Consider the following 14342-nt stretch of genomic DNA (forward strand, 5'->3'; position numbering starts at 1 on the left):
GTCTGTGTGTGCACATATCTTGGATATGAAGTCACACATTGACAGGCTCAAAATGTTGGGTGTCGTGTTCCCAAGGAAGTTACCTATTGAATGGGTTCTTCAGTCACTTCCCAAGTCATATATTGAGTTTGTTAAATACTACTATGTGACTGATCACGACATGACCCTTATTGATCTTACTTATTTGCTGATTGCTGCTGAATCAACAATGATTTGGTATAATGGTCAAGCAAATTTGACTGGAAGATCTACCTCTCAAGTTGACATAGGTAAAGGAATTGGCCATGATCAAAAGTTTTGATCATAAGAGAAAGGCCAAATTTGAGATTTTTCCATGTGCCATTCCCAATGAGTCTGTTTGTTTCTATTGCCAAAGAAATGGATATTAGAATCGAAGCTTCCATGACTACCTGAGCACTTTAGTCAGGTTGTATGGTTCTGCTTCAGGTAAGTCCACTATCTAACTCTATTAAGTTCCTAATTTTTGATTATTAATACATGATGTGACAAGGTTACATTTTGATGTTTTGTAGGATCATGCAAAAGGAAGGAAGCTTAAAGGAAGAGTATGTTGAATCTAGTCGCGAAGATGGATTTCAATCGCATGGTTCGAAGATCGGATTTTTGAGCTACTACTTAAGAGTTATGATAGATTGCTTAGAAATATGTAGTAACATAGTTTTCATTTGTAATTACATTGTAAGGAAAAAGTTTTTTTTGCATTTTATAAATAAATAAAATTTTGTTTTATTTTATTATATCTCCTTGGAATGGTATTTGTGAAAATTGATGTTTTTATGTTTCTATGTTAACAATATGAAATTGATTCTTTTGTTTGTGGTAGTGTCGAGAATTTGCCAAATAAGAAAAGATTCACATAAGTCAAGTTTCAGTTGATTAGAAACTTGGAATCATGCAACCAGTATTGTGTGATGAATGAGAACTTCATCATCGGGAAATTAAGACTAATTCCTTATTCACATGAATATGTGAGTCAAGTGAAGGACCAGGGGATCGGGTACACTGGGTGTGCACTGGTCAGGTCCACCACAAAGAACGATAAGACTATTCATCATGATTTACTAAAGTTTAGTAAATATGGTTATGCTTACAAATTTAAGTATAATTCTAAAAATTGGAAAAATTTCAATGTATGACAGAACGAATGAGAAGAATCAAATTAGGCAGAAAGATAAAAGTTTATGTAATCTTAAAAGATAGGAGACTACTTTAGTATCGTGTTTTATGATCATATTAATGATTATGAAAACTGTGTTACAATTGATCCTCTAAGGTCATCTTAGTGCATTTTTATGGCTAAGAAGAGGAATCGTAAATTCTTGAAATGGTTAAATCTAAAAGATGAGTCATACTTCGTTCCGAAATCAAGTCTTAGAGTTACAGTCCATGATTGAGCCTTGAGTGACATAATCTTAAGAAAGGTTTATAACACTTGTCAAATGTAGAGTAGAATGTTTTCTACTCTTGTACATTTGAAATTAGTAAGTTGTGATGTCTTGGATAAGACAAAGACCAACTAAGGCCAATTGTGTGAAGTGTTAGTCTTGATTAGAATCCACATTAACTCTTGAATATTTGTTTGTCAAGTAAAGTTCCTTGACAAAGTGAATCTTATATGTCAAGAGGTTAGTTGGAGTCTTAAAGATCTTGAAAGTTTCAAGAACTAATCAAGGGTGAACCTATTGTTAATCACTAGCACACGACTTGAGGTTTGTAACGTATCGTGTTGACATATTTTTGTTTTTGTGCCCATTCCAGTTGGTTAACTATGTATATGAGTTATATGAGTTCTCAGTTGTTTTCATAACAACTTGGAAGTGATGGCAAGCCCTTGTGCTGCCAGGTGGCAAGAAATTAAGATTGAATAAGTTAAGTCCATATGAGTTTGGATTTGTCACTAACCTTGTCTTGTGATTATGGTTATGACAAATTCACATGGATAGGAACACATACACCATAAAATCTAAGTGTCATAAAGTTTGTCTCCGCTTCATTAAAATGATTATGAGGAAACGCTTTCACAAAGTAGATTTGAAGGAAATAGAATTGTGATATTTGCATTCTCCAATTCAATTATGATTACGACATCTCTCTTCAAAATTTGAATTGTGAGAAATGGTAAAAAAAAAGTCTAAACGTTTTAGACTTATTGTTGTAAGTTCTAAAATTGTTTAGACACACATGCGAGCTATCTAAGGAAAGGTGTATGATTTTGAGAAGCCTAGATAAAGTCTTTTCGAAGCATCTCGTATCGGAAATCTGAACTTTTGTAAGAAAGTCAATAAGTATTGATTTCTAGAAGTCCAACTGATTTCTGAATAAATGTCAACGCTAGTGGGAGAATAACTGTTATGCTAGTAAGGTTAATAATTATTATGCTAGTGGGAGCATAATTATTATGGTAAGTGTTGCGAGTTAGCAATGTTAATTATAGAAAACAAAAGTTTCAACTCGCAAAGTTGCAGTACTTGAAAATGTTGTTTTGCTATAATTAAGGCAGAGAAATTTCTACTTCATTTCAAATCTAAAAGCTTAGATTGAGATTTAATCAAATTTAGTCATATATATATATATATATATATATATATATATATATATATATATATATATATATATATATATATATGTTTTGTTAGAATGGTTCAACATAAGGAAGTTCTATATATGGAAATGTTAATTGCTTTCTCAAAATTTGATTATGATTATGACATTCCTCTTCATAATTTGAATTTTGAGAACATGACAAATAGAAATATTGTAGCAAAGACTGGTAAAGTATCATGTCTTTATGAATCGTGTCCAATATTCTTCGGGTATAGGATCAATTACATGTGCTATAATATTTATCCGTTCAAAATTTTCCAAATGCCTAGGGCATTAAGAGTGAAAAATGACTAGAATCGATTATGACTAAAGTGGTTAAGCAACTATTAAGGACAATCTAAGGATTGGTCGCTTAAGGATAGTAATGGGTGTACCATATTGACATTATTATGAATAGACATGAGTCTTTTAATGATAAGTTTTCATATGGAAAATTTGGAATGTTTCCATACCGGGAGTTGAAGAATGGATGAGAAAGTTAGGAACTTAATGCAAAAAGGATGTTTAAAGGAATGTACTTTGAATTTGAGACTTCATTTCAATGGAATTGAACTCCGTTGGAATGCTTTGTAATGTATGTTGCCAAGTCTCTGTGACTTTTGTGCATAGTCCTTACAAAAGGATTATTTTATATAAGTTAGAATCTAACAGATTACAGTAAATGTCAAGAAATTGATATTCTTACATTTACGGTAAGGATTTGGAATTGTGAAATGAGCATCATTGAAATGTTTTCAATTGAACTATTTCACAAAGTCAGGACCATAGATAAACATAGTATGCATGCTTGGAGCATGGTATAGCTATTGGTTTAATTCAAGTATTAAGTTGATTATTCAAAACATTATACAATGAATAATGAGTAATCAATATGGCATTCAAAAGTTTTAGGGCCATATAGGATTAGTATTATTCTTGTGTTTCACTTTGCATGTTTTGACTTCCCGAATAACTAGGTTATTCAAACCATCCACAGTCGTTCATACTTTGGTAGTAAGTATTGAGGCAAGACTATCATGAATGGGTCTGTAGAAGTGTTTTAGTCAAAGCACAAGTTTGCTACAATGTTCATGAGTGCTCCTGGAATAAGATTCGAGTATTGGATTCAACCCACGCTCATCTGAATTACTTCATGGATTTTATCATAAGTGATTGTGAGACGATAATGTCTTATATTCTTGAAACCAAGATGTGTGAGTAGCAGTTGCAAGTTGGTTGAACATTGAAATATCTAAACGCATTAGTAATTTGGTGTTATAAAACATATCGTTGTGTGTGATTTGATGAGTAAGTACAAGCAATCATTTGAGTCAAAGTTTATATGTTCCTTTTATCCCATGTGGATAAAAGCGATATATGTGGGTCCCTCGATGATTTAGTGATGACAAACCTAAGTGCCTGGCCAAACCTGGACTGACATGATTTGTTAAATTAGTAAGTCGTCATAAATGGGAAATCGGGAAACAGTATATGGACAGAGAGAATGATTATAATCCATGTCTCAGACCATATGGTATCTAGAATGCAGGAATATATGATCCATTATCTAATTGACGCGTCATTGACTAGGTCAGAGTTCGATAGCGACTTTTAAGAGCTACTATTGCTAGTCGGGTTGTGGACTCGTACTTGCAATAATAGTTATTAGACTTATTCAAGTAGGAGACTGTTGGATTAGGTGGCTAAGCCCATAACTATAATTGGTATGTACTTGACCCGAGAGTAGCATGGTCCATTTGGGTTGGATACCACCAAGACAATTTGATAGTATGGACTTTTGAGAAAAGGTTATTTATGATTTTTTAATATATTATATGTTCTAATATATTAATTGAAATCATATTACTTAATTAGTATTGATCAAGAATTAATTTGGAATTAATTTTTTGATCGAAAGAGACTAATTAAATATATGGGGATTGATTTGGTAAATCATTCAGTCTTATGGTGTGGGCCAGTGATCCATCATTCCTTTGGTTGGGCTAAACCCATGTGACAACCCATGGATGATCCATGGAGGTTTAATCTCATGGAACCTATGGAATATGGAAGGTCATGCACATTAGGGTTTACATGGTGTAACCCTAATCTTGCCACACTATATAAGAAGCCCCTTAGCATCCAAAATTGGTGACTACATACACTAGTGTTCTTGGAGATCATTGAGCTGATTTTGGTGTTATGATACTCTCTCCAATGTCTCATTTGTTCTAGGTGTATTGTGATTCCTTTTGAGGTGCAATACTTGGGGTACTAAGTTCTTAAAGGCCAAACTCAAGAAGTTCTTCAAGCTAAAACAAAGAGGTAATTATATAACTCATTTTTATGTTGTCTATGTCAATTGCATGCTAGTTGTAGGCTTAATGCTTTGGAAACAATATTGCATATATAATTAGAGAAAAATAGATCCAAATCATTTAGGGTTTTATGTGCACCATAGGATGTTGTATCATACCAAAACCCACCAATAAGTCATCTTGAACTGCTGATAACAAGGAGGTAAAGAGTGGAGGATAATATCAATGGCCAACTCTTCATCGAAGTTGACATTTAACTTAAGCAAATGATCCATGTATCTTTGCATTCTTTGCAAGTGGGTCGTGATGGACTCTCCATCCTTCATTTTGGTCGTGATTAATGAAGCACATATCTCGTACCTCTCTTGACGTGAAATTTGATGACACTTTTCCATCAAATCTTGGTGCTACCATAATGCATGACACCTTTGTCGCTTCTTTGCATCGAGCCTTATGCTCTTCCATTTCTTTGGGAGTAGCAGTGTTTTCATTTATCTCGAAGAGTTCCTTGTTGAGAATGTCTTCCTTTTCCTTGTATATTAAGGTTATGCGAATGTTGCGAATCCAATCGTTGAAAATGGATCCATCAAATGTTACCCTCCCACAAATGCCCAAAAGAGAAAGTGGGTTCAAGGAGTTGGTGTTGGAGGAGTTCGAGCCTGATATCTGAAAAAGAAAAGATATAAAGTTTAGATTAGATAAGAATCCTTAATCTAACACCCAAATGAAATATTAATGCAATGACCTAACACAATATTCTAGAATTCGGAAGAGGGATGCCGTAATCCAATTGCAAAATATTTGAAGGTAGGTAAATGACGATTACCAATTTCCACCATGAAAAACAAAAATGAACATTAGGTTTTAAATGAATTGAAATTCCTAGATTTTTTGAGATTTATTAAACTTTTCAATGACATGTTTAAATCTCGATTATGCCCTTCAAGTTTGTGATTGGGATACTGAGGATCACAAACAAGGTGTGAATAACCATGCAAATGTGCTCGGTACTCTCGATGTCATTTATCAACTAATTAATGTGCCGATTAACCACATGCGCTCTATTGATCTATGATCAACATTGAGCTACCATTTGTTACCCTTGTTAATCCAAGTCAGTGTGTCGGTTAACCACACACGCTTCATTAACGACTTGGCAAGGTGCAAAGTACAATTTCATGGAATAATATCATTTTCACATCTTGCCTAAAGTAACTAAGATTGAGAATTTATGAAAAACATTTAGTTACTTTATAATAATCATTATAATTTTTAATGAGGAATTAATTTTCCTATCCTACCAGTTCGGCTAACGACCCTCCACCAATAAAGGAAGTGGTGGGTGAGAGTGGACACCCATTTAACCACCATTTTATACACAGTTTCCTTATATCCTCCTTATAGATCAGCTTTGTGAATGAGGCCTGCTAATGGTAAGACCGACTTATCTTATAATTATATATAATAATTAAGTTTGTAATATTATAATAGTATAAGGGTTGCATTTTAATCTTTTAAAACACTAAGAGTTTTTAGAATTTAATATTTCAAAATTGAAACTTTTAATCAAATTTTAAATTCCAAAACTTGATGGCAAGTTTTGAAAATTTTCTAGATCAAATTTAAAATAACTAAAATAATCACATAATTTTACCATTATCTAAATTTGACCTAATCCAATTTTATTTTGCAAGATAATTACAATTCAAAATTTACAAATAATTAGTTTATCATATAATCTAGTGATTATCTTAAATTTTGACCATTATCTTCCAATTAGATTAGGATATTCATTACCATAATATAAAAATCAGATTTTGACAAAAAAAATGGTTTATGGTAATTATCCAAATCTAATTTAGGCTAAAATTCCAAAAATCCTGCAATCAGGCGAGTCAACTCGTTGAATCAGGCTTTGGACTTATCAAGTTGCCTCAACTCGTCGAGTCCCAATATGGACTCTTCAAGTTCACCTGTCAGGGGCTAGAAAACGATTTCATTTAACTCTGAACAATTGAACATAACATCAAATACAACAGTAAAACAACCTAAGCTCTGATACCACTGATGAGTTTTGAGTACTAAAACATCCCTATGGTGTACATGCAACCCTAATACTTCGGATCTATGTTTTAAAAAAGTTATACATGCAAATCAAGTTATCCAAAGCATGAAACCTAACTACCATACAATTTTCAAAAATTATAACATAATACAAGTTTAGAAGGATACCTTTTGATTGTAACTTGTAGATCTTGACCTTCAAGAGCTTAGTGTCTCAATTGTTGCACCTCAAATGGATCACAAACACTAAGTAACAAGTTGGAAGAATATGAGAGAGAGGTTCCTTTAGGGATCTCAATTGTTGCACCTCAAATGGATCTCAATTGTTGCACCTCAATTGTTGACCCGATAATAGCATGGTCCTTTAGGGATCCAAGGGGTTCCTTATATGGCTAAGCTAGTAGGGTTTCACGTAAAACCCTAATGCGGTTGTTTATTCTTTAAGCAGCCCATAAGATCCTTCCAGAAGGCCTTATGGAAGAAATCTATGTGGAATTCCTCATAGAATTCTTCCATCCCTTCTTTAGGGATCCATAAGCCCAACTTTACAGTTATCTTATAATTACAATATTAGTCCCCTTAATTCAATTAATCTCTTTTGATCACCAAATTAACTCCAAATTAATTCCTGATCAATACTAATTAAATGATATGATTTCTCAATTAATATATTATTGTTATATTAATAAATCACAATTCACCTCTTTTCTATTATTCTTCTAGTCAAGTTGTTATGGTGAAGATAACCCAAAAGGACCATGCTACTATTGGATCAAATACGTACCAATTATAGTTATTAGCTTAGACACCTAATCCAACACACACCGCTCGGTTCCGCATTTTGTGATTTACTTTGATAATGATGATGTATTGATGAGACTTTGATTACCCTGTTTTTTATAATAATGATATGATTTAACGGTTTATTAATCTAAAAATAAAATTTTTATGGTACTATTATTGGGACGTTACATCAGGTTGATAACTTGACTCGGGTAAATGTATTTTATGATAACGACTATACAATAAAATTGGTTTTAAACTCTGTATTTCATGAAAAAACAAAACACTTTGATGTTGATTTACACATTGTTAGAGGAAAAGTTTTACATGGTGTTTTAGATATTTTAAAAATTGATTCAGCTTTCCAAAATGTAGATATTTTAACAAAGTCTTTGATTAGTTCTCAACAAAATTTCTTAGTTCATCGACTTGGTTTATTAGATCATTTTTTCAAAAAACTAAAGATAATATGTTAAGTTTGATAGGGGTGTTGGAAAATGAGAACTAATGATATTCAAACTTAACATTTATCTTTATATATATATATATATATATATATATATATATATATATATATATATATATATATATATATTCTTGGTTATTTTTGGTCTTTTGCCGGTATTAATAAGTAACGGCTGATAATGTAACTTTCTTGTTACATTTGGATTCAAGTGTAAACTCAGATACTACTGTGTGATACTATATAAAGAGGCGTATACACGGAGAAGCAGATCATATACACTATTCATTCTCTCGGTCCTTAATACCTCTTTTAGGTTTTTCATTATGGTTTTATTGTTCTTGTACAAAGGTTCAAAATTGTGCGAGTATTGTTGAGAGATTTCTGTATATTTTCCTTATAGTGAGGTTATATATTGTTGTTTGATGAATCAAACTGGTTCTTAATACAATATAATTGGGAATCTCTTTGTTTTGGTGTTCATATTTTTTAGAGAATGCTTGGACGCAAATTTGTTAAAACTCCTTAGATCATAATGTTGTAATTAGTGGCGATGAAGTTGATAAAAATGATGTGTTTTTAAAAGAAAACTGATCTTCAAAAGCAGACCGGTGAACTTATTTATTTGACTATCACAAGGCCTAATATTCCATATGATAAATCAAATATTCTCCTACATTTTGTTCTTATTCATCTTTCTACCCACTAAATCAAGGCATGTGTCCAAATTAAAAGAATGGATTTAGAGAGAGAATTAATTATTTCCACATATTATTACTTTATAGAGTAGAAAGATAAGTAGTAACAAAAGGTAGGAAGATATTTAATTTTTCATTATAGAGTGCAAACATAGAACACTCCACGAAAATCACATCTAAATGTTGCATTTCGTGTGTTCAGGCATTTAAAACAAAATCCAGCTGGTATGGGTGTCACTATTTCTAAAATTGAAGGATTATGCCATAGTGCTTATGTTGATGCAGATTGCACTAAATGTTTAACCATAGAGGTCAATAGAGGTCAATAACTGGGTACTGTATTTTTTTTTTGTTTGGTAATTCAATGGTTTCATGGAAAAGCAAAAAAAGCAAGACACCTTCCGAATAGTACTAGTTTCAATGACTTGTGGGATCATGTGGGTATTAAAATTGTTTTTTAATCTTTCTATTAAGGATTTAGTCCCTGTAAAAGTATTTTGTGATAATGAATCTTCAGTTAAACTAGCATTAAATCCAGTTTTCCATGAAAAATGGAACATTTTGAAGTGGGTGGACATTTTGTTCGTGACACTATCTAAAGGTGTTTTAAAAGTTGTTAATTTTTTTTTTTTGAAAAACAGATTGCTATATTTTTACATAATATTTAACTTCAAGTCAACATTGCTTCTTAACCTCTGAAATGGTACTTGTAGACCAGGTTAAAAAGTAAAGTGGTTACCAAGGTACTGAATAGTTAATATTGTGATAACTTCGACTGTTTTAGTGAAGGTTTCTCTTTTGAGGGACCTACTGGTAAAGTTTGATGACTTGAAGGACTATGATGTAAAGGATGCTGATGACTAACTCGTTGACCGGAAGAGATGCAGAGATTGAAGGTGTACAAAACTGATTTCTCGTGGACTAAAGAAAGCGCAGTTCTAAAGGTTCCGGGTTCGACCCGGTATCACAGTTAACTTATATAACTTTGATTTTTAGTTCATTTGTAAATAACTTGTATCTAAGTTTCTCTGTAAATTCTCTCTAACATTGCTCATCTTCTCTACTAGACACTCGCCTTACAAGTTACAAGAGAAACCCAATTCAGCAAAACAATATTTGGAAGAGTGGTTGATATGTCCACGTCCGACTCCAACCAAGAAAACTCTGGTATTTCAACATCCTGTTGACTTGAATGTATAGATTCATAAAATTTGTGTATATTAGCAGAATATCAATGAAAATATAGATTAAATGGCTCATCGGTTCAGATTGTGATCTATCAGCTAATGGGTTAGATGAGATCATGATCCATTTCATTTTACTTATTACAATGCTTCTCTACTTTCGTTTGGTTATTTATTATTACGAGATGCTTGAGAAAAAAATTTGGTGGTTAAGAACTCCACATAATAATTATTAATTATAATCTGGTTTTGTTAACCAATTTCAGAAAATGATGATTCAAAGTCATCAAGTAATGGCAAAGGCAACGTTACTGGAAACATAAATCAAAGGATTCTATTTGGTGGGGAAGGTTCCGAAAGGGAATTTTTGGGTCAGGTCGATGACAACACTCCTATCCCTTCAGTCCCTGATTGTGGAACTGTTGTTTCTGTTCAGAAGCACAAAGAAGAAATCTTGAAAGAGCATGCTGAATGGCTGGTAAGCATCGAAAAGTATACATGAATTCTATTAATAAAGAAAGACAAAATTTAAAATTTCATGGGAAAGCTTTTGACTCTAACTTAGTGTAGTAATAATGTCAAAAATCATTACTAACATCACAAAATGGATTGGGATCGATGCTTGCGTATGGTACAATAATGGACCATAACTGTAACTTAATTGGTATTCATGTCATTTTTACAGTATTTCAACAATTGTCTTAAAGAATTAAGAAAAGAAAGAAACGATGCCTATCACAAAGGGTTGGTGAACTTTTAAATTTCTGCTTTGGCATTATTTGCTCTTAATCATTTTCTAGTTAAATAAATTTATTCATAAAATTAATATCCCTAATTGTAAATTGCCATGTTGCAAGATACTAATATATTAAAAAAACAAACCAATTAAGGGTGGGTAGAACACCGAAGTCGGTGGGTTTTGAAGAAATTATATTACTTTTTATATATTATATATTATTTTAATTGCCCCAACCGACTAAAGAAATGATCCGGGATATTGGCAAATGGCCATAGTCTAATAACATATGGTAGCTAACTAGGTGTGCGATCCATGTATTACATGGATTTAATTAAAAAAAAATATGAAATTTTAACAATTTGAAAATTTTGAATTTATTAGAAAAATAAAAAAAAAAATTGAATTATTAAAATTATTGAAATTTTAATATATTGAATACATTACATATATAAATTCTTTCTAATAAATACTTTACATATATATTACATTATACATTAAATGTGGAATTTTAATTTAATAAAATGAAAAATACAATAAAATGATAAGTGGAAAATAGAAAATTTAAAAATTTAAAAATTTTAGAAAATGCCAAGTATCCAAATGAAGGAGAATAGAACACGTGGCAAATAAATCCTTCATTTATTATAGTAGATGAATTTAAGGTGACAAGAAAGAGCCATAAACGTATATAAACTATAGAAGCTAATCACAAATACATTTTTAATGATCAGGAATCTTCAAGCATGAGAATTCAAGGATCAAAAGAATTAAATTTTTTCACCGAATATGGTGAACTGAGTAGGTACAAGGTAAAGGAAATCATTGGTGAAGGAAACTCTAGTATTGTCTGCTCTGCATATGATACTCATACCGGGGAGATGGTAGCGATAAAAAAAATAAATAATATATTCAAAAATCTTTCTGTTGCTATCAGTGTCACTCGTGAGATTAAGCTACTTAGGCGCCTTTATCATCCAGACATTGTCAAAATTAAAAACATCCTGTTGCCTCCATCCAGAAAAGAATTTAATGATATATACGTGGTGTTTGAGCATATGGATTGTGACCTACACCAAATCATTAAAGCAAACGACGACTTAACACCAGAACATCATCAATTCTTTCTTTATCAAATTCTTCGAGGACTGAAATATATACACACAGGTACGTATATACAGTGTTATCACGCCTTGTTATATATATATATATATATATATATATATATATATATATATATATATATATATATATATATATATATATATATATATATATATATATATATATATATATATATTCTGATTGTGAAATACTGCTTTCGTTTAATTTGCAGCGAATGTCTTTCACAGAGATCTAAGACCCAAAAATATTTTAGCTACTTCTGAATGCAAACTCAAGATCTGCGACTTTGGTATTTCAAGGGTTGCATTCAGTGATCAACCTAGTGCAAAATTCTGGACAATATATCCCTTCACCCATTGTAGTAATTAATCTAGTTTTTTATGAAGTTATTATACGATTGAACTAATTTGCAACTGGTTGCATTTTATGTGTTCACAGGATTACATTGCAGCAAGATGGTATAGGGCTCCTGAACTGTGTGGATCTTTTTTTAGTAAGGTGAATACAGATAGTCAGATACTAGTAAAGTTAAATGCTTTAAATTCATTGCCAATATAATCTCTGAACATATGAGATTTTAATGATAATAAGGGTTTATAATTTACTATACTAAATAGCTTTTTCTATGCAGTATACACCAGCAATAGATATATGGAGTGTTGGTTGCATGTTTGCAGAAATTTTAACAGGGAAGCCGCTTTTCCCTGGGAAAAATGTTGTGCATCAGTTGGATTTAATGACTGATCTTCTAGGAACCCCATCACCTGAAACTATCTCCACGGTTGGTTTACATCACAATTAATGATTATGTAAACTTTGATTGCTTTTCTTTTTCTTGCATGTGACTGTTGATATGACACATGCAGATAAGAAATGAGAAAGCAAGGAAATACTTAAACGGTATGAGGAAGAAAGCTCCTTTTTCTCTCGTTGAAAAGTTCCCGAATACAGACCCCCTCGCTCTTGGTTTATTACAAAGATTGATTGCATTTGATCCAAGGGATAGACCTACTGTTGAGGAGGTAATGTCTTATTTATCTATTAATTCAAAATTCCTGCTATGAAAGCTCTCATGCACGTATTAAGAAAAACATGTTTTGTGACTTGTTTTAGGCTCTTTCTGATCCATATTTTAAGAATTTGGCTGACGTTGAAAGGGAGCCTTCTGCTCAGCCCATTACAAAGTTGGAATTTGAGTTTGAAACAAGAGAAATTACGAAAGAAGAGTTACGTGAAGTGATCTATAGGGAGATTCTGGAATACCATCCAGTAGGATTTTATCTCACTATTAAATCATGAGAATTAGCAATGCATTAGCTTAATCTTTTGATGTATGGAAATACTGATTTTTGGTTAAGGGATGCATCACATCTGTGAAATGCAATAGGAAAAATGGCTAAGGCAGTGACAAGAAGCTTCTCCACTATATGACACCAAAGGCCAGGTGAGCTCTGATGAAGATGTTTTTAGATTCTAGACTTGAACATGTTTTTGTATTTTGTATCTTTTGTTTGTTAAATAAACTCTGCTGTCAAATGTCAATCACATGTGATGTTTAATGCTAGTGTACGTATAATTCCATAACGAAGGTAACACTCTAGCTAGTAGGCGCTAGACCACTTTATCTAGCCTATAAATTGGTAGCTCAAGATCAGTTTGTACGTAATCTTTTGGATTTTCATATTGTAATCACTCTAGAAACATCCGGTTAGTGAAATAATCAAGTCCAGTTCTTCTTCGTGTGATTTACTCCTTTATGCATTTTGTTTTGTGAATGATATATTGGGTTTTATAAAGTGGTATTAGAGCTAAATTTGACCGATATGATTTTTTATTTTTCTAGATCCTATCAAAAGTAAGCTAGACATGGTAGCTAAGTTAGATATTCTATCTGACTGTTATGTTAGTTATTAATGCTGGTTAGCAACAATTATGTTATAACCGTTGGAAGGAATAAACACAAGGGTTGATCACGTGGTGTATATAAGGATGCTAGGAGTATAATCCTCTCAACCCATTCAAGATAATTTTATCATCTTTTCCACCCCGGAAATATCATCTTTTTCAACTCACTTGTCACATCATTATTTTTAACTTCATTAAACTAAAAAAATGCAAAATTAAATAAAACATAATATTTTTTAAAACACCAGTACAAATAGAAAAAGAAGAGGTGATAATTAGAAGGAAAAAACTGAATAAGAAAAGACAACGTTAAAAAAAAGATAAAACTTCAAAAATAGTTCATGTGGTTTTCGAAAATATCAAGTTTAGTCCCTATGTTCAAAAAACCTCACAGATAGTCCATGTGGTTTCAAAACTTTTAACAAATGGTCATTTTCGCTAACACAGTTAGCTTTTGGCCGT

The 14342-nt window shown here is 32.0% G+C and overlaps 1 protein-coding gene across 1 annotated transcript; it reads left to right on the top strand.

The window, feature by feature from the left end:
* The first annotated feature begins 9957 nt into the window (after positions 1 to 9957).
* LOC145004653 (mitogen-activated protein kinase 14-like) lies at positions 9958 to 13699 on the top strand. Its single transcript, XM_078963617.1, has 8 exons — positions 9958 to 10097; positions 10381 to 10592; positions 11585 to 12017; positions 12187 to 12313; positions 12413 to 12473; positions 12607 to 12756; positions 12842 to 12997; positions 13089 to 13699. The coding sequence occupies exons 1-8, from the start codon at positions 10064 to 10066 to the stop codon at positions 13272 to 13274; spliced, it is 1359 nt and encodes a 452-aa protein (XP_078819743.1). The 5' UTR covers positions 9958 to 10063; the 3' UTR covers positions 13275 to 13699.
* Positions 13700 to 14342: the final 643 nt, after the last annotated feature.

This window comes from Lactuca saligna, chromosome 7 (genome assembly GCF_052625555.1).
Source record: "Lactuca saligna cultivar CGN05327 chromosome 7, ASM5262555v1, whole genome shotgun sequence".
Taxonomy (NCBI): Eukaryota; Viridiplantae; Streptophyta; class Magnoliopsida; order Asterales; family Asteraceae; genus Lactuca; species Lactuca saligna.

Bases quoted from the DNA above. Each gene is read 5' to 3' on its own strand.
- LOC145004653 (XM_078963617.1), top strand. From the start codon at position 10,064: ATGTCCACGTCCGACTCCAACCAAGAAAACTCTG. The intron at 12,018-12,186 runs GTACGTATATAC...TTTAATTTGCAG, and splicing joins ACTGAAATATATACACACAG to CGAATGTCTTTCACAGAGAT. The intron at 12,314-12,412 runs AATATATCCCTT...TATGTGTTCACA, and splicing joins CCTAGTGCAAAATTCTGGAC to GGATTACATTGCAGCAAGAT.